The sequence below is a fragment of the Ornithorhynchus anatinus genome, chromosome 13 (assembly GCF_004115215.2).
Source record: "Ornithorhynchus anatinus isolate Pmale09 chromosome 13, mOrnAna1.pri.v4, whole genome shotgun sequence".
Lineage (NCBI taxonomy): Eukaryota > Metazoa > Chordata > Mammalia > Monotremata > Ornithorhynchidae > Ornithorhynchus > Ornithorhynchus anatinus.
In genome coordinates this window covers 19,936,295-19,956,060 of record NC_041740.1, presented here as the reverse complement: position 1 = coordinate 19,956,060, position 19,766 = coordinate 19,936,295, and the positions used below count along the sequence as shown (strand labels likewise).

Here is a 19,766-nt window from a genome sequence, read left to right as displayed (position 1 = left end):
AGTCTTCATCCCCATTTACAGATGAGGTCGCTGAGGCCCAGAGGATAATAATGTTGGTGTTTGTTAAGCGCTTACTATGTACAGAGCACTGTTCTAAGCGCTGGGAGAGATGGGTTCATTCAATAGTGATGATAATGTTGGTATTTGTTAAGCACTTACTATGGGCAGAGCGCAGTTCTAAGCGCTGGGGGAGATAGTCATTCAATCGTGATAATAATAATGTTGGTATTTGTTAAGCGCTTACTATGTGCAGAGCGCTGTTCTAAGCGCTGGGGAGATACAGAGGCATCAGGTTGTCCCACATGAGCCTCACAGTTAATCCCCATTTTCCAGATGAGGTCACTGAGGCTCAGAGAAGTTAAGTGACTTGCCCACAGTCACCCAGCTGACAAGTGGCAGAGCCGGGATTCAAACCCATGATCTCTGACTCCCAAGCCCGGGCTCTTTCCACTGAGCCACGCTGCTGACCCTCTCCGCAGCGTTTACTACAGTGCTCTGCACCCAGGAAGTGCTCAGTGAAATGGGTGATAGGGTGGGGGTGAGGCCAGCCCGGGCAGCAGGCCGAGAGGGGCTCCGAACTCCTCCTCCAGCCCTGAAGCCCCCCGGGGGCGAGGGATGGGTCTGTTGTGCCTTCGTATTGTCCTCTCCCCAGCGCTTAGCACAGTGCTGTGCACACAGGAAGCACTCAATGAATTTGAGTGAATGGGTGATAGGATGGGGGTGAGGCCAACCCGGGGCAGCAGGCCGAGGGGGGCTCTGAACTCCTCCTTTAGACCGAAAATTCCCCAGGGGATGGGTCTGTTTAGTGTTGAATTATCCTCTCCCCAGCGTTTAGTACAGTGCCCTGCACCCGGGAAGGGCTCAATAAATAAGATTGAGTGAATGGGTGACGGGTGGGGGTGGGCCGGGCCTGGAGCAGCAGGCCAAGGGCTGGGGGGCGGGGGGCTCTAAGCTTGTCCTTTAGGCCGAAAGTTCCCTGTGGGCAAGGGATGTGTCTGTTTTACTGTTGTATTTTCTCCCCAGCGCTCAGTACAGTGCTCTGCACACAGGAAGCGTGGAGTGACAGGGTGACAGGTGGTGACAGGTGATGGGTGACAGGGTGGGGGTGGGACGGGCCTGGGGCCACAGGCCAAGGGGGGGGGGTTCTTTAAGCTTGTCCTCTAGGCCAGAAGCCCCCTTTGGGCAGGGGGATGTGTCCGTTGATGGTTTATTGTCCTCTCCCCAGCGCTTAGTACAGTGCTCTGCACACAGTAAGCGCTCAATAATTACAGTTGAGTGAATGGATGGTGGGGTGGGGGTGGGCCTGGGGCTGTTGTCCAGGAGGGACTCTAAACTCCTTCTGTAGACTGGACGCTCCCTGTGGGCTGGGGGTGTGTCCATTTATTGTTGTGTTGTCCAGGATGGGGTGGGGGCTGATCAGATGGATGTAGGGTCGCCGATGGGGGTCTCCCAGGGCGCTGCCCCTTTCCAAGAAGGCGATTTTATTCTCTTCCAGACCAGAAGCTCATTGTGGGCAGGGAATGTCACCGTCGATTGTCGTCCACTCCCCAAGCGCTTAGCACAGTGCTCTGCACCTAGTGTCTATGGTATAATAATGTTGGTATTAAGCGCTTACTATGTGTCAAGCACTGTTCTAAGCACTGGGGTAGATACAAAGGAATGAGGTTGTCCCACGTGAGGCTCATAGTTAATCCCCATTTTACGGATGAGGTAGCTGAGGCACAGAGAAGTGAAGTGACTTGCCCACAGTCACACAGCTGCCAAGTGGCAGAGCTGGGATTCGAACCCGTGACCTCTGACGCCCAAGCCCGGGCTCTTTCCAATGAGCCACGCTATGTGTCAGGCACTGTACTGAGCACTGGGGTAGAGACAAGGTAATCAGTCCCTTCCCAAATGGGTTTAAAGTCTTAATCCCCATTTACCGGAGGGATCTGAGGAACAGAGAAGTGAAGCGACTCGCCGGAGGTCACTCAGCAGGCGAGCGGGCGGAGCCAGGATTAGAACCCGGGTCCTTCTGCCTTCCGGGCCCAGGCTCTATCCACTGGGCCACACCGCTTCTCACGAGCGCATCCCCAGTCTTATTTAAAGCATGGAATGGAAACAGTTTATTTTGGACCGATTTTGGCACAGAAGCTGGAACGGTGAAAGGGGAACTCAGTTTGGAATTTGGCGGTGGGATTATGGCGGAGCTGAACGGGCTCATGGTGAACTGGTTCTCTTGCCTGAACCCTGGTACTCTAACAGCAAAGTGGATCCAGGTGTGCAAATGAGCCCTTGAAGATGCAATTGCCTCTAATTAACACATTAAAGCAAGGACTACGAATGGCCTGATAATAGTTGCATCTGCTCTTTTAGAAGTGATTCAGTAGTTTTGCCTTATTCCAGAACAGTGTAACATTGGCACTTGTACTCATATTCCAGGGGAGAACGTGTCACCGCTAGAAAATTTTTCAGGGTAATTTTTCCAGCTGGCATTTCAGAGTCCACTCTGGAATGTTATTCATAACCCCTTCCCACCTCACCCCCCCCCCCCCGAAAAAGCGTATCAAACAATTTACTGGTGCTGACTTTATATAGTGATTGGAATTCGTGTGCTCTAAAAATAGCACCCCTCAAAGAGCCTTTGTTTAGGATAGAGTGGAGTTTAATCGTGGGTTCTGTTTATTCTTTGTCTTGAATCCAAGATACCAGCCACGGAAAGTGTTATCTTTGTAATATTTAACAGTCCGTTAGTCCGTCAAAAGTTTGACTCCTACTTAAAAAAAATACATTTCAGCATATATTTGTCTTTCCATAGCCCTTTGGTGGAAATCAATCAGTGGTATTTATTGAGCGCTTACCGTGGGCAGAACATTGTGCCAAGTGCTCAGGAGAGTACAGATACGAAAGAATAGGTATAGGTGATCCCCGCCCACAGACCAGACGGAGACACTGACGTTAAAAAAAGTTAGGGACGGAGGTGTACATGAGCTGTGGGGCTGAGGGAGAGGTGACTATCGGAGTGCTTAAGGAAAACAGGCCCAGGTGCATAGGTGACCCAGAAAGGAGGAAGAAAGGACAGGGGAAGTGAGAGCTGAGTCAGGGAAGGCCTCTCGGAGGAGAAGTGATTTTACTAAGGCTTTGAAGATGGGGAGAAGCGGTGGTCTGTGGGATTTGAAAGGGGGCGGGGACATGGACAAGGAATTGTCGGCAAGATAGACGAGATCAGTGTGATCACTGTAATAAGTGATTTATGCAGTATTAACACATTGAAGAGCTGCTAAATGTCCTCTGCAGGGGAGTTAATTAATAACTGCCAGCTGGTAGAGTGAACATATGTTTTTAACTGTTCCAAGATATAGAGTTTTAAGAAGAGTTGTCGGAAGTGGAAAATACAGGAATGTTTTTCTTTTAATCGTATTCGCAGAACCAAAAATCGAGAGGACATTTCCTCCCCCAAAGGCAGTGGGTATCGTTTTTATTAAATGGATACGGGAATTTCTTTTCCAATCATTTCTTCAGTTCCCAAACCTCTGTGCCCATTGTTCACGAGTGTGGCCATTCTGTTTTTTGTTCACAGGAGAGGCATGGGTTCAGGAATTACTTGGGTTTGGGAAAACTCCAAGTCTTTAAAGGAGAATCTTTTTTTTTCCCCTGCGTCTTTTCTTTTTGAGGCCCAGAGAAATGAAATGACTTGCCAGAGGTCACACAGCAGACAAGTGGTAGAGCTGCGATTAGAACCCAGGTCCCTCTGATTCCCACTCCCGGGCTCTATCCATTAGGCCAAGCTGCCCAAACTCACGCCACTGTTGCAAAACCACCCGACTTCTTGTTGGAGGAGTGGCGTGCTTTGGTGGAAAGGGTATAGGCCTGGGAGCCAGAGGATTTGGGTTCTAACCCCGGCTCCGCCACGTATCTGCCGTTTGACCTTCGGCCAGTCACTTCACTTCCCTGGGCCTCAGTTTTCTCTTCTGTAAAGTGGAACGTCAGCCCCTGTTCTCCCTCCTATTTAGACTGTCAATCCTATGTGGGACGGGGACTGAGTGCAACCGGATGATCTCCACCAGCACTTAGAATGGTACTTAGCACTTAACCTTATCGTTACTATTATTAGTACTTTTTGACCGTACCCTGGATGACTTTTCAGAGCCCAGCAGCACTCTCTCCGAATGGCAAAGGACATTTACAAACACACTGCACAAGAGATTCTCTCAGAAACCCTCACGCTCATCAGTGGTGGATCCCATTCAAACCTAGAGACCTGCCTGTCTATCCCTGGAATTCTAAATGCCAAAAGCCAGCTGATAGAACAGCAATGAATAAAAATTTCCCACTAGTAAGAGTAATAATAATACCACCTCTGATTTCTTCCTACAACCCAGCCTGCACACTTTGCTCCTCACACGCCAACCTACTCGCCGTACCTCGAGCTGTCTCTCTCGCCGCCGACCCCTTGTCCACCTTCTGCCTCCGGCCCGGAACTCCTTCCCCCTTTCTATCCTCTCCCCTCTATCCTGTGAGCTCGTTGTGGGCAGGGAATGTCTGTTACTTAAGCGAGCGAGCTTACTTGCTGCCGTTTGTCTTGACACATGTAAAGCTCCTCGAGGGAAGGGATTCTCTCTACCATCTCTCTCGCAGCGCACTTTCCCAAGCGCTCATTAAGCATTATTGATGGATAAGATTGTCAGCTCCCCGAAGGCAGGAATTTGCCCTTTTTCTTCCAGTGTCCTCTCTCAGTGTACCACACTCAAGTGCTCAGCCATTACAGTCGATGGTATTTGTTAGGCATTTTACTTAGTTTATCGTCCGTTGACGATTATTGCGCCATCCCTGGAGAGGAGACCTTGCTTATAAGAAGAGAACATTTTGTTTTCCCAAGTTATCTCTCGTGTTTTCCCCTCCGTCCTGGAAAATCTCCATTGCCTCCCCACACGTTCCAAACACACAAGCTTCCCGGTTCACGACCTTGGTCTTCTTGTCCTCTTGTGTCGGCGGGATCTCAGAAACGTATGTCGTGTGAGTCCGGGGTCAAGAAGCAGCGTGGCCTAGGGGATAGAGCCCGGGCCCGGGAGTCAGAAGGACCTGGGTCCTAATCCCGGCTCTGCCACTTTTCTGCTGTGTGACCTTGGGCAAGTCACTTCCTTTCTCTGGGCCTCAGCTACATCATCTATAAAATGGTGGGACAGGGATTGTGTCCAACCCAATTTGCTTATATCCACCCCAGTGCTTAGAACAGTGCCTGGCACATAGTAATAATGATGATGGCATTTGTTAAGCACTTACTATGTAAAAAAAGAACTGTTCTAAGCGCTGGGGAGGATACAAGGTGATCAGGTGGTCCCACGTGGGGCTCACAGTCTTAATGTCCATTTTACAGATGAGGTAACTGAGGCACAGAGAAGTTAAGTGACTTGCCCAAAATCACACAGCTGACAAGCGGCAGAGCTGGGATTTGAACTCATGACCTCTGACTCCCCAGCCCATGCTCTTTCCACTGAGTCACGCTGCTTCTCTAAGCAGCGCTTAACAAATACCGCAATTATCATTATTGTTATTATTATCCCCATCATGGACTAATTTTGCATAGAGCTGGAAAATGAATGATGGGGAGGCAAACAGGTTGGTTGAGATCAACTGCATGTCTCAACTCTCCCTGTTTCGTGCAGGACTTCGAAGGAAGGAGTTGCACCATTTTGTCGAGGGAGAGGCTATCCTGGGGTATCCTGAGCAGTCGATCCACCCGTGGTATTTTCTTGAGCGCTTCCTGTGTGCAGAGCCCCGTACTAACTACCCGGGAGATAATGCGATAGTGATGAGGTTGCAGCTGGCCATCAAAGGCCGTCTCTGTGGTGAGAAGCAGTGTGGTCTAGTGGAGAGAGCACCGGCCTGGGAGTCAGAGGCCCAGGGTTTAATCCCAGCTCCCCCACTAGTCCACTGTGTGACCTTGGACAAGTCACTTTACTTTTATATGCCTCAGTTCCCTCATCTGTAAAATGGGGATTACGACTCTGAGCCCCGTTGCGGGATAGGGACCGTGTCCAACCCGATAGCCCTGTGTCCATCTTAGCTCTTAGTTCAGTGCCTGGTTCACAGTAAGCGCTTAATGAATACCGTAAAGAAAATGGGAATGTTTTAGATGAACTTATGAATCCCAAGGGAATCGAGTTCCATTTCTCCCCCTCCCTCCCCCAAGTCACCCCTTAAAAAGACAAAGAAAAGCAGCTAGGTGAGGTTCAACTGGGGTGAGGTTAATAAAGCAACAGAGCTGTCTCTCAAGACAGGAAGCTCAGTGTAATACCAGCGGAACCTTTTGGTTGTAGCAGCCTAGAAATAATTAGTCAATCCTACTGTTTTCTCAAATCTGGTTTACTGTAGGATTGAATACGATTGAATTAATGAATGCAGGGGATTTTTGATTCTAGACTAATATTTAGTCATTTTTTTTTCGCTTGCAGAACACAAAGTGATCGTCGTGGGCTTGGATAATGCAGGGAAGACCACCATCCTCTATCAGTTGTAAGTATCCCCATGCCTTTAGGATGATAATCATCTCTTGCTTATGAAGCAGTAGTAACCGAGGACCTGGACTCGGAGGGGAAAAGAGCCAATGAAAGGGCTCTAGTTGTTATTTAAAAAGACGACGTCTGTCCACTGCCCATTTCTGGAAACCAAAGCGAATGAGCACACGGGAATTGAGGCTCCTCAGTCGTTGTCTAGCAACAAGCGAGTCGTGAGCGGTAAGGTACAAACCGGTGAGAGGTGAAGATTTTGACCGAGGCCTCTTCCACCGTGGGTGTGGGGCGGGGCGGGGCAGTTTTGTGTTGTCTCACAAGCCCCGTTTGCCCGGATGGCTAATGTGGAGGAGGCTGACGTCACGACCGGGGAAGAAGATCGTGCGCACTGTCGAAAAACCCGTCACAGAAGACTGCACTAAAGGAGGCGTAAGAGACTTTGAGCTGACCTCCTGTAGACCAGAAGGTGGTTGCGGGCAGGGATCGTCTCTGCTTATTATTAGCGCTTAGTAGGTGCCAAGCCTAGAGGTCTCTTCACTAGGCTACACTGCTTCTCAGTAGTTCCTCTGCTTAAACTGTCCTATATCCAGATTTGACTCCGGGAAGACTTACTCCAAGCTGAGTCTGTGGATGGGGCTGCTTAAGCAATGGGAACTAAGAGAACCCACACGAGAAGCAGTGTGGCTTAGTGGATAGGGCACGGGCCTGGGAGCTGAAAGGACCTGCGTTCTAACCCCGGCTCCGTCACGGGTCTGCTGTGTGACCTTGGGCAAGTCGCTTCACTTCTCTGGGGCTGAGTTTCCTCATCTGAAACGTGGGGATAAGAGTGTGAGCCCCATATGGGACAGGGACTGTGTCCAACTTGATTAACTTGTATCTACCCCAATGCTTAGTACAGTTCCCTGCACCCAGTAAGCGCTCAATAAATTCGATTGAATGAATAAACCCGGAGAAGCTCCATGTACCACTGCCTCCAGTGATGAAGTGAGCAGTGAGTAGCAGCAACCTGAGCAACACAACACCAATACTGTGGTTTATATATCAGACGTAATGACAGTATCTCACCCCAATTATAGACATTCCTTCATCGTGCACTTTGGAAGCAAGAAGCAGGCTGGCAAAGTGCCTAGAGCACTGGCCTCGACGTCAGAAGGTCATGGGTTCTGATCCTAGCTCCGCCACTTGTCTGCTGTGTGACCTTGAGCAAGTCTCTTCACTTTTCTAGGCCTGAGTTACCTCATCTGGAAAATAGGGATTGTGAGTCTCACGTGGGACGGGGACTGTGTCCAACACTTTCTGCTTGTATCCACCTCAGGGCTTAGTACAGTTCCTGGCACATAGTAAGCGCTTAAGAAATACCATTTATTATTATTACTATTATCATCATTAAACTTGAGATTTGACCCAGGCACCAGGTCTTTCAAGATTTGAAAGGGGCTTTGTCACGTTTTTCTTTCCGTAGCCTGATGAACGAAGTGGTCCATACGTCTCCAACAATAGGGAGCAACGTCGAAGAAATCGTAGTAAAAAACACTCATTTTCTCATGTGGGATATCGGCGGGCAGGAATCATTGCGGTCGTCGTGGAATACCTATTACTCCAACACGGAGGTATGCTTCATCTGACTAGAAAATAAGAGTCCCCATATATGACACGGCTAGACATCAGGGTTGTGTGGAAAACGTGATAGATTTCTGTTCCTTTCTATTGTAAAGCAGTAAAAAAAAAAAAAAGTGCAGTGGTAAAATGGAATAGTCAGACTTTGGAAGGTTGAGAGTATTATTTTCCAAGGAAGAAGAAAAGATAGTGTGACCCACTGAGATTTTTTTATTAAGAATCCGATTCAGATGGGATAGCTGAAACTGAATCCTAGAGCCAACCCTTCCAGACGGTTCAAGGTCTGGATCTGGAAGCAGTTCCCTTTGGCAATTGAGCGACACCCACTGGCTTTATTTCTGCTTACTAGAAAGACTACTGTGGAATCGCGCTTCCACGGCGACGAGAGCAGGATGGACCTAATGTCGAGGGGAAATGGTTGTCCAGGGTACCTTCCGGCTTCGGCAAGGGGTCTTTGATTAGTAGGTTGAAGTTGGGTGTCTGTGAAATAGGCAGGGCTGCCAGAAACCAAACTAGGCATCAGCAAGACTGAGTTTCCCAAATCGCCGCTGCTCGTCTGCAAGATTTCAGAGCTCAGGGATTTGACGTTAAGGAAGTTTGGCAGAATGCGAACGATAGTGACGCCCGATTATTCCATGTTTTTGAATGGGAAAAAATACATCGAGACAAACTGCGGATTTTAGCCGAGGGTTGCCACGGGCATCAAAGAACAGGAAGAATGGGCGATTGCCTCCAACGGTTGCTCGGCCCACACCAGGGCCTCTTTGTGCTGTTTGAAACTGATTCAAACCTGGAATCACCTCACGGCCAGTCAACAACCGTATTCTGGAACCCGGCCCGACCTCGCCAGTGAAAAATGTGAGAGGTGAAATCATCCAAACACCCTCTCCCTTTATTCACTTAAAAGAAAAAATGAATGTGTTGCCTTAATTTGTGAGAGAGAGTGGTCAGAGGCAGATCCAAAAAAAAAAAAAAATCTCGTTCAACTCGACACCTGAACAGTTTTGTTTGTTTTTATTTCTCCCTAGTTCATCATTCTCGTGGTTGACAGCATTGACAGGGAGCGATTGTCCATCACACGAGAAGAGCTATACAGAATGCTGGCCCACGAGGTAAATCGTAATTCGGTCAATCATATTTTTTGAGCGCTTACTGTGTGCAAAGCACTGTACTAAGCGCTTCGAAAGTACAGTTCGGCGATAGAGACGATCCCTACCCAACAACGGGCTCACCCCGAAACTCTGAATGCTTGGTTGCTCGCAGCCTTCCCTAGCAAACCAGAAGTTTTCCGTGGCTTTATTTTGTTAAACGTTAATGGTTGAGGTGGAAGTTGGCGTTGTGCTTTAATCCGAAAGACCTATGTGCTGGATTTTTGTCTACCCACTGCTTAGAACAGTGCTTGACACATAGTAAGTGCTTAAAGCCGAGAAGCAGAGTGGCTCAGTGGAAAGAGCCTGGGCTTGGGAGTCAGAGGTCATGGGTTTGAATCCCGGATCTGCCACTCAGCTGTGTGACTATGGGCAAGTCACTTCACTTCTCTGTGCCTCAATTCCCTCATCTGTAAAATGGGGATTAGCTGTGAGCCTCACGTGGGACAACCTGATTACCCTGTATCTACCCAATGCTTAGAACAGTGCTCTGCACATAGTAAGCACGTAACAAATACCAACATTATTAAAACCATCACCAAAAGTAGATTGACGAGAGAATTGCAATCTTCACATAATGTAGGAAGGAATGGGATTATTTGGAGATCTGTTTCAAAGTCGTAAACTGAAGTGATTCTACTGCGTGACACTTTACAACCGACTCTTTCTGTTTGGGGATCAAAGCCAGGATTAGAACCCAGGTCCTTCTCTGTCTCCCAGGCTCGGGCTGTAACCACTGCTTCTCTGCTAGGGTCACTGTGCCAAGTTAAGTAGTTGCCACAGCCAGATCTACTGGAAAATTCCACACCTCTCCGTGGTTTTCCATTCACTACCACTTTTCTCTAATTTGGGCTTGAACAAAAGATCATGCCCGTGCTTAGTACTGGCATATAATCTGGTGTAGGAGGTGGAGCATTATAAACTGAATCCCATAATAGCTAGAAGAAATGGGTGGCCTCTTTCGAAATTGGATTAGAATCCTTGTCTGTCATCTAAGCCGGCCTTATCCTTGATCTGTTTAGTGTTCGCCTTGGGCTGATAGACTACCTTGAGGGAAAGAAAGGACAAAGAAGAAGTGTGGTCCAGTGGATAGGGCCTGGGTTTCGGAAGGACCCGGCGTCTCATCCCGGCTCCGCCACTTGTCCGTTGTATGACCTGGGGCAAGTCACTTCTCTGTGCCTCAGTTCCCTCATCTGTAAAAATGGGGATTTAGACTTTGAGCCCTACGTGGGACAGGGACTCTGTCCAATCCGATTAGCTTGTATCTCCTCCAGCTCTTAGAGTGCCTGGCACATAGTAATCACTTAAATACCATTAAAAGAAGGGAAATCCATATTCGTTCCCACGAATCATCGTGCCGAAGCCGCTTGGTAGAGTTTTATTTGGGAAGTAACACGTCCTAGTGGAACAAGCACAGGCCTGGGAGTTGGGGCCTTGGGTTTTAACTCTGGCTCTGCCACCAACTGCTCTGTGACCTTGGCAAGTCATTTAACTTCTCTGCCAAATGGAGTTTCAATACCTGTTCTGTCTCCTACTTTAGAAGCCCTTCGTGGGACCTGATTATCCTGTATCTACCTCAGCACATAGTACAGTGGTTGGCATGTAGTTAGCGCTTAACAAATTCCATTACTTTTATTATTATTTTTATCATCATCATTTGAGAGGCAGCATGGCATAGTGGATAGAGCACGTGCCTGGGAGTTAGGAGGTCACGGGTTCTGATCCCGGCTCCGCCACTTCTCTGTGTGACCTTGGGCAAGTCGCTTCTCTTTGGGCCTCAGTTACCTCCTCTGTAAAGTGGGGCTTGAGACTGTGAACCCCACATGGGACAGGGACTGTGTCCAACCCTATTTACATGTATGCACTCCAGCGCTTAGTATGGTGCCTAGCGCATCGTAAGCGCTTAATAAATGCCATAAGTATTTTATAATACCTTAAACAATTGCAGGTGATTGCACAATCGCTCGAGCTAGAGTGAGGTTAGCAGAGTCCCACTACGGTGTCGTAGTTGGTGATGACTGAGGGCTCTTGGTTTTGCCCGCAGGATTTACGGAAGGCCGCCGTGCTCATCTTCGCAAATAAGCAGGACATGAAGGGGTGCATGTCGGCGGCCGAGATCTCCAAGTCCCTCACCCTGAGTTCAATAAAGGACCACCCGTGGCACATTCAGTCGTGCTGCGCGCTAACAGGAGAAGGGTAAGTCGCCATCGTGCGTGGAAACTTCCTTTAAACTTGCAGCCGCACGTTCTTCCTCGACTGGATCCCGATACAGAGCCCGGGACCCTGGGGCCTAGGCTTTCCGTTCATCCAGGGTCTCGGGAGTATCTGTGGAGACAAATTCCAGGTCTCTGGGGGACGGGACAGCTGGATCCTCACACTCATTTCCCCCCACCTTCCCCAATCCTGTGGCAGGAGCCTCTCTCCTCTGGGGTCCTCACCTCTGAACCCCACCGCGGAGAACCCGGCTCCTGTGATCTGCCCTTACTGGCTCACCGCTCCAAACCTCCTGATCCCAAATGACCAAGGGGGCTCCTCCCCAGTGCCCCTTCTTCTCCTCTGATAGGCTGTGCTCCAGTGGAAGCACCCCAGGTAAACTTATCCAGTTAACCTTCCCTGTGGGGAGGAGGGAGTCCCGAGCAGAGCGAGTTTCCCTTCTAACAACTCCTCCGGTCCTCTGGGCGTGAGGTTCTGGAGGTCCACGGGCCGTAAGCCCGATAGATTAATCCGTCAGTCAGTCAGTGGTGTCGATGGAGCACTTACCACATACTAAGCGGTGGGGAGACCACAGTATGACATAGTTGATAGACACGTCCCCTGCCCGCAAGAAACGTGCGGTCTTGTTGGGGAGCCAGGCGTGAATATAAATACATAAATCACGGATCTGAACCTCAGTGCTGCGGGGCTGAGGATGGGGTGAATAAAGGGTACAGATCTAAGGGCAAGGACAATGCAGAGGGGAGTGGGGGAAGAGAAAATACAAAGGCTTAGTTGAGGGGGAGTCCTCTTGGAGGAGTTGTGCTTCTAATAAGACTTTGAAAGTGGGGAGATGGATGGTCTGGTGGGGTTATCGCCCGTCTGTCCCAGCGCTTAATACAGTGCCCTGCACATAGGTTATCAGACCCCCAACCCTGGTGGTGCCATTCTCAAAAGTAGCTGGGGAGGATGGCGTGATTCCGGTAAGAGGGTGTCGATGTGTTTTCTCAATCTGTGTAGTACCGTGGGGTAAGATAGGTCGACCAGCACCCTGAGTCTTTCGTCCCTTCAGTCAACTGTCCTCTGGTCCTGTGCCGTCGAGTCGTTTCCGACCCGTAGCCACGCCGCGGACACATCTCTCCCAGAACGCCCCGCTCTCCATCTGCAATCGTTAGGAAATGTGTCCGTAGAGTTTTCTCGGTCAAAATCCAGAAGCGGTTTACCGTTGCCGCCTTGCGCGCAGTAAACTCGAATCTCCGCCCTCGACTCACTCCCGTGCCGCTGCTGCCCAGCGTGGGTCTAGCACTTGGGAAAGCGGTGATACCGTCTTCAGCCCTCGAGTACGAGCTTATCCTCTTCTGCGTCGTCCCCTGACCCCCCCAAATCACTCTCCAGAGTGGGCGGAGAGGCACCAAGCTTAGGTGCTGAGAATAAGGGCCAAAAGTAACGTTATTTTCCTTCATCCAATGTGTAACAAACTCCAGATGAGCTTTCCAGGTTTTGTTTCTTTCTGAGCTTAAACCCGCTGAATAATAAAACTCCCAAGCTCTATCGGAGAGCCCAGAAAATTGAGGTGTTGAAACTCCCAGGGGGCCGCTGAGGGCCGGAGGTTTTTGCTTTTTGGCAAGCTGTGGCATCCTTTTTTATTTATTTATTCTTCCCCGTTTCAGTTTATGCCAGGGTCTGGAGTGGATGGCTTCCCGGATTGATGTGAGATAACCTCTGGGTCAAAGAATGACTGCTCCTATTTATTCTGTGACAGTGGACATTTCCCTGAAATCTCTGGCTGCAAGGACAGCGGGCGCACGTTTTTATTTATAACAACTCAAACCTCTACGAGCGACACTTGAATCAAGTGCAGCCAAACCGGAACGTCAAAGATTTTTTCGAAACTTTTTTTTTTTTAAAGCGTATTCATCCTCAGTTGGATGAACCTATCTTGTTTTGGCAACGAAGCTCTCCTGGCCACATACGTAGTCTGCTTCTCGTAGCTGTTGCCTTCCGAGGAACGTTTGTCATGATGTTTCCTGGGGGTTTTTTTATAACGTTGCAAAGAGGGAATCGACAGAGACCCCAGGCCTTCGGTTTTCTTTGAGGCGTGGATCAGGGACTGAGGACCACCAGCTGCTGCTTCCGGAGGTTTCCAGATCTGGATGCCTACTTCTTTCCTCAGCCTGTCTGTTGCCCGTGGAAGGTATCGTGGGAGTGGGGAGGCTAAGGGTGCCGACTGATGCAGTTTTTGGAAGAATTGAATTCCCGGTCTGCTTGGAGGGCTTAAAGGTGTTTATCTCGGTGTCGGGTTGCCTTCGCTTTATCGTGGCATTGTACGTTCTGGAACTTTGCGACTCGTGGGGCAAATGAAATGCTCAAGTGCATTCGTAAAACACCGAAGTGGGAGAAGCCCCTTTGCATTCCTCTAAATGAGAGTCCCAAGGGAGTCAGGCTAGGGGGCATCGGAATTCAAATGCCATGTGATCTGGCCAGGCAGATTCAGGGGCGGAGTTTGGAAAAAGCACAGGCTCAGGGGTGGCACTGGAAGAAAACCAATCCACCAAAGACGTCTCTCGGAAGCGACCGCTTGGACCAACCATAAACTCAGAACGGTCCCCTTTAGAAACGGTTCAGTAGGGACCACCCACCAAGCCCAGTGTTCTTGGGTGGAATGTGGAGGAGAGAACGAGGTCCGTCTTCATTTGAAATGTGTTTCGAGAGAGCGTCTTCGATCGAAAAGATGACTGCCCCGTCCGATGTTTCGTTCGGCGAAGAGAATCATGCATGAAGAGTTTCCAGGAAACCTTTACCTCTTTGGGAATTGCGACAAAAACATTTTGCAGTACCATAAAGGAGAGACAAAAGCCCCTTATTACTAAGATGGGTCAATTCAGACCGCAAAGTAGGCTAGAAGGGATGGGATCGGAAGAGCTGCACGAGGCATTTGCGACAGTATTCGTTTTTATTTGGTTCAAAAATGGGAGACAGTATTGATTCCATCAGATGACGGAAATTGTTACTTAATGACAGCCTTTTATTTGAAAACCATATTCTTTGTAAATTTGAGTCGATGTTTCGGTTTTATTATTTAGCAAGGACACGGTTTTATTTAGGTACGGGCTCGATGAAGCTCCACGGCATCGGTTTCCCTTCGGAGGCCGCGTCCACCAGAATCGAAAAACGGCTTCGGTTTCCATCAGGAATTGGCCTTTTAAACTTTGGAGCTCCTTTTCCTAAGGATTCTGTCCTAAGTAGAGGAGATAAGATTTTTCTAGCCTATTGGATCGTCAAGAAAGAGCGAGACACGTCTAAATTGTTCTGCATGCTTATGGGGTGAAGGAAGTCTGTAAAAACACCATTTCAGCAAAAGCACATCTTGCCCGAGGTTATTTTCTACCTCGGTTAGACAATTTTACCGTCAGTGAATCTGTATGCCTGGCGGAGGGGAGCCGTTAGCCTTTTCTAAAATGAAAGCCTTCGGGGCTCCTTCATTTATTCTGAACCGAAAAGTTGAAATCTTTCTGGCTGACAGATGGTTTTACCTAATCTCCTTTGAAGTCTGCATTTGAAGTATCATCTGTCCGACACTAGGCTCCTTTTTATATTAACAGCGATCTGGTAAAACGTTTTAAATAGTTGATTGTATTTTGGCAAACTAGACTACCCTTGTAGACTGGAATCTTCTCCATCTGCATTTATGTTCCACGTCATGTTTGAGAAAGACAATGCTTGCTCTAGTTGAAGCCTGGAGATCTGGTTTCATTTTAGCCTGGGGTTGAAGATTCACAGTAAACCTTTGTGTGTAAAAAAAAAAAATTCAGTGACGAGAGTCGGGACGTCACCTCGCTCACGTATTTTGCATATTAATTTCAATATCATCAGCCACAAAACCAATCTGAAAAAACCGTTCATCCTTTACTCCCCAGAGGATACTCCCTCACCTGGAGATCCGACACTGAGGTATACTCCCCCCTCCCCCAAGCTATTTTATCTTATGGCAACTTTGAATATGAGCCACTGGCTCATGAAAAATGTATGTTCATAATTGTAGAGTGCCTTGATTAATATGGAAATCGAATGAATGTTTTAAGCAAATGACAAGTATACCAGTACTCTCCATTCATCCTAGCCCCTTCATCATCAGGTGGCAGATCCTCTAAGAATACGTGATGATTTTCTTTAAGTCATGGCCTTCCTGTTTGTTTATGCCCAGAAGAACTATTTCTGTCCCTCTGCCCCGTGTCTTTCTGCTTCCTATTGTTCTTTTGCAGGATTCCTTTGTCCCCGCACACAGCCTGGAGACAATCTGTTCAGTAGGGAAGGAGACAGTCTCACCTTTCCTCTCCCTTCCCCGGCACCCCCATTACCAAAAAAAGTTATCTTTGAAGTTTTATTGTCTGTTCGTTTTCGTGAAAGTGTACCGATCTAGCAGATGTTCGAATGGCCCGATGTGTTGCTTCCACAAGGCTACATCCTGTAGCTGCATCTACTAGCTCTCTCAAGCGTCTAGTTCAGCGTTCTGCACAGAATGGGGGCTCAGTTTGTACTCCCGATTGGTTGACTCTTTCCAGAATTTGGGCCAGAAGATTTAAAAGTGGGTTTCAGGACTCTTTTCTTTGAACTTTTAATTTGAATGCTCTGTGGAAAACCATGCCAGTGCAACCCTATGGTTTTGGTTTTTGTTTTTAATTATTCATATTGTCTTCTGAAGAGGCTAAATCTGCTTTAGGCCTGCCCGTGGATCTCTGAGAGTCATTATCTGGCACTCTGCATTTGGAACTGCAGAGAAGCGGATCTTGCCTTTTTCTTTTATTTTTGTTTGTTTGTTTTAGTGGTATTAAGTGCTGACTTTATACCAGGCACCGTACTAAGCCCTGGGGTAAATACAAGCTAATCAGTTTGGACATAGTTCCTGCCCTGCGTGGGACTCAGTGTCTTAATCCCCGTTTTGCAGATGAAGGAACTGAGGCACAGGGAAGCGAAGCGACTTGCCCAAGGTCCCACAGCCAGGCAGGTGGTGGAGCCAGAATTAGAATGCAGGTCCTCCGACGCCCGGGCTCTTTCTACCTGGCCGCGTTGCTTCACGGCCGAATCTCTATTCACCCTCTTCCGAGCAGTCTGGTTGTTGGAAGAGACGAGGGAACAGCTCCAGTTGCTCTAGATAAGTCTCAGTTGTCTGTAGTCAGGGGTTAGGGTCAGAGGTCAGGGGTTAGGGTGGGTGGCACTGCGGCAGGGCAAGGAGGAAGTGGATTCGAGTCTTCAGCCGAATGGTGGGTGGGGAGGAGGGTCAGCGGCCATTGTGCGCGACTGTTGGACTCTAAACTGATGAGCAAGAACTTCCCCTTTAGCCCAACCTTCTGGAGCTCCTAAAGTATTTATTCTTGCCCTTGTCTTTTTGGCTTGCTTATTATCATTTAACCTTTTGTATGTATTCGCCATAGGCCCTTTCCTTCATATTTTTAGAGCCCCTCGAGGGCCAGAGACCGTGGTTAATTTTCATTCTTGTATTTTTTTTTTCTATTTTCTTCCCAATACTCAGGATGGTGCCCTTCCCACAGGTGCTCAATAAATACTGTTATTTACCGTGAACGGTGAACCATAGTCACAGTTCACTTCCGTAGTGGAACGGTGAGAAGCCCCGGTTTTTCTAGACTCTGAAATGTAGGCTAGCCAAATGAAAGTCGTGACCTGCTTCAGCAGCCTAGCGCATCTCACAGCAGCTTGGAACAAGGGTCGTGGCCCCTTCCTTTCCCCTGTGCTGGAGAACATAAGGGACAGAGGTCGAATTAAAACCCCTGCTAATTCTGGGAATGAGGTAAGGGGCCAGAACACAAGTGCTGGAAACTGCCTACATTCCCAGCGAGCCTCCTAGTTCCAAACCCCCAGGCCTGTTTGGTTTGGTTTTGGTTAGCCAGAGTGGCCACACGCTCCGTGGCCCCAAAAGACCACCGGTGATTCCCCCGAAGGCCCTGATCCTTGTGGTGAGTCGACCTGTTTCGTGGTTTCTGGTACTGAGCGGTTGGCCGAACGTTGGTTTTATTCCCTGTTTCCAGGAAGATGACAAGGCTGATCAGGGAGCGCCGAAGGCAGAGAGTTTTCAGCCGGCTCACACTCTGGTGGCCGGAAAGTGAGTGGAAGCAGAGACTTTTATCTTGGTTTTGGGGTCTTTTTAATTCGGTCGAGTGAACTCTTTCTGAAACCGTTGCTCGGGGGAAATGGTTCTCAAGGAATGGCGAGAGACCCATCAAAGCACGAGAGGAGTATGAGAACGATGAAACACCCAACCCTACCTCCTCCTCTGATCTTGCCCCGCCGTTGAATTCCCCCTGGACGGAGGGATGGCCTTTTCTTGGTAAAAATCAGTTTTAACATAGCGATGTTTTCCATTAACCATCCCACAGCACCTCAGTCTGAGGACCTGCTGAAGCACGCATGACGTGGTCAAGCATTAAGCTCCCTAGCCTTTGACTATTAGGTAATCATCATATACTCGAGACTGTAAACTCATTTTTTGTTTGCTTTTTTTCCAAGGTATTTCATAAGTCCTGGCCATGTGTCAGGCACTGTACTAAATGCTGGGGTAGATACAAGCTAATCGGGTTGGATACAGTCCGTGTCCCACATGGGGCTCGCAGTCTTAATCCCCGTTTTACAGATGAGGTAACTAAGGCACAGAGAAGAGAACTTGCCCAAGATCACATAGCAGACGTGGCAGAGCCAGGATTAGAACCCACGTCCTTTGAGTCACAGACCCGTGCTCTTTCCTCTAGGCCCAATCCCTTATCCCCACCTGCTCAGTATTATGAAGTCTGCATTCCAGAGCCCCAAAATGACAGCGAGTCACTAAAGGCCACGTTCGGGAGCCGGTGATTCACTTGAGTAAGGCTGGGCCGAACAGCCGCAGAAACCTCACCGAGGACAGCTCAAATCAGGCACCGCCTGGAGCATCGGGGTTAAACGGGTTAGCGGGCATGATTATGGAGATGTTTGGCGCAGAAAAGCCGAGCTGGAAACGTGAGAGCAGACGGAGGAAAAGAGCAGCAAGGAGGGTTAGAAATCCTCTAGACCGTAAGCTCGCTGTGGGCAGGGAACGTGCCTACTAACTCTGTTGTCTGGGACTCTCCCAAACGCTTAATACAGTGCACACGGTAAACACTCAGTATACACAGTTGATTGATCTTTAGTGACAATCGTTTCCGCTCTCGAAGGATCGTCAAATGAAAGGGAAGTAGTGAATTCCTGTCACTTAGGACGTCAGCTCCAAGCTGGGAAGCGCCAGATTTAGGAACCCTAACACTTCTACGCAAACATCAACAATCCTCGGGCAATAAGGCAGCCAGCCAGATCAACACAGCCAGACACAATCATCTGTACCAAGACCTCGAACAGCGATCAACGCACACCAATAAAAAAACCTTCACACACCTCCTGGAAACAGAGAAGGAAAGTAGTCCATGGCAGCTGGGGAGAATGGAAGCTGCATGCATTTTCACTTCTCGCGCAGATTTGCAAGGGGGATTATTTACCTCATTTGTTACCTAAAGATATTTTATTCAGATTCCAGGAGTTAATGGCTGTGTGTTGGAGCGTATGCGTGGGGAAGGCGTCCTGTGGATTTGCTTCTGTGTTGTATTTTTCACCCTATAATTTTACCAACCTAAACTGGAGGGAGAGCTCTTTTGTTCTTAACGGCCGTGGGTCTGGGTACTACAGGGACGTCGACCTCAGCTATCATCTTTCCCACCCAACGCCGGTCAGTCGTATTTATCGAGCGCTTACGGTGTGCAGCACACTGAACTAAGCACTTGGGAGAGTAAAGTAGAACAATAAGGGTTGTCTGGGGAGGGTGGTTTGGACTGTGTCCGACGTGATTTACATGGATCCACCCCGGTGCAGTGCCTGGCACGTAGTAAGCGCTTAACAAATACCACGTCGTTATTACCGTCATCTGCCAGACGTCCCGTTCGGCGTTTCTTCGTCTTTTTCCAAAAGGAGCGCCAATCGGTCCCCTCTTCCCAAACCCTTCCGAGATTCAGGGAATTTGTAGCCTTTCATTGATTCTCTCGGAGCAGACTATGCAGTGACGGGTCGGTGACTGGGCGGGCTCTTATCGGTTGGCTAACAGATAAGCGACTGCTGCTATTTTCATTTTGTTGGTGAAGCAAACTGACGGTTGATTTTGGTGCCAACGTACCAGCTTAGCCCCCGTTCTATTCCAGGGAGACTGGGTCTCTGAAAAGAACTACTCTCTCCCCCTGGATGAGAGCAGATGGCTATCACGTTTGTTCCCGTCCTGGTGGGAATAGCGCAGTTCGATTCATGGATT

General features: G+C 48.8%; 1 protein-coding gene across 8 annotated transcripts in view; it reads left to right on the top strand.

The window, feature by feature from the left end:
- ARL5B (ADP ribosylation factor like GTPase 5B) overlaps positions 1-19,766 on the top strand; it is a 58,449-nt gene that overhangs the window by 4,162 nt on the left and 34,521 nt on the right. For 7 of the 8 annotated variants that reach the window (XM_029077621.2, XM_039913869.1, XM_007673148.3 and 4 more), the window contains exons 2-5: positions 6,435-6,495; positions 7,954-8,101; positions 9,137-9,220; positions 11,301-11,452. In XM_029077621.2, coding sequence (XP_028933454.1) covers positions 6,435-6,495; positions 7,954-8,101; positions 9,137-9,220; positions 11,301-11,452 — 445 coding nt within the window. Of the gene's footprint in view, positions 1-6,434; positions 6,496-7,953; positions 8,102-9,136; positions 9,221-11,300; positions 11,453-13,119; positions 13,390-19,766 lie in introns of those variants that run through there. The other variant, XM_001510948.4, reaches the window with a different exon arrangement.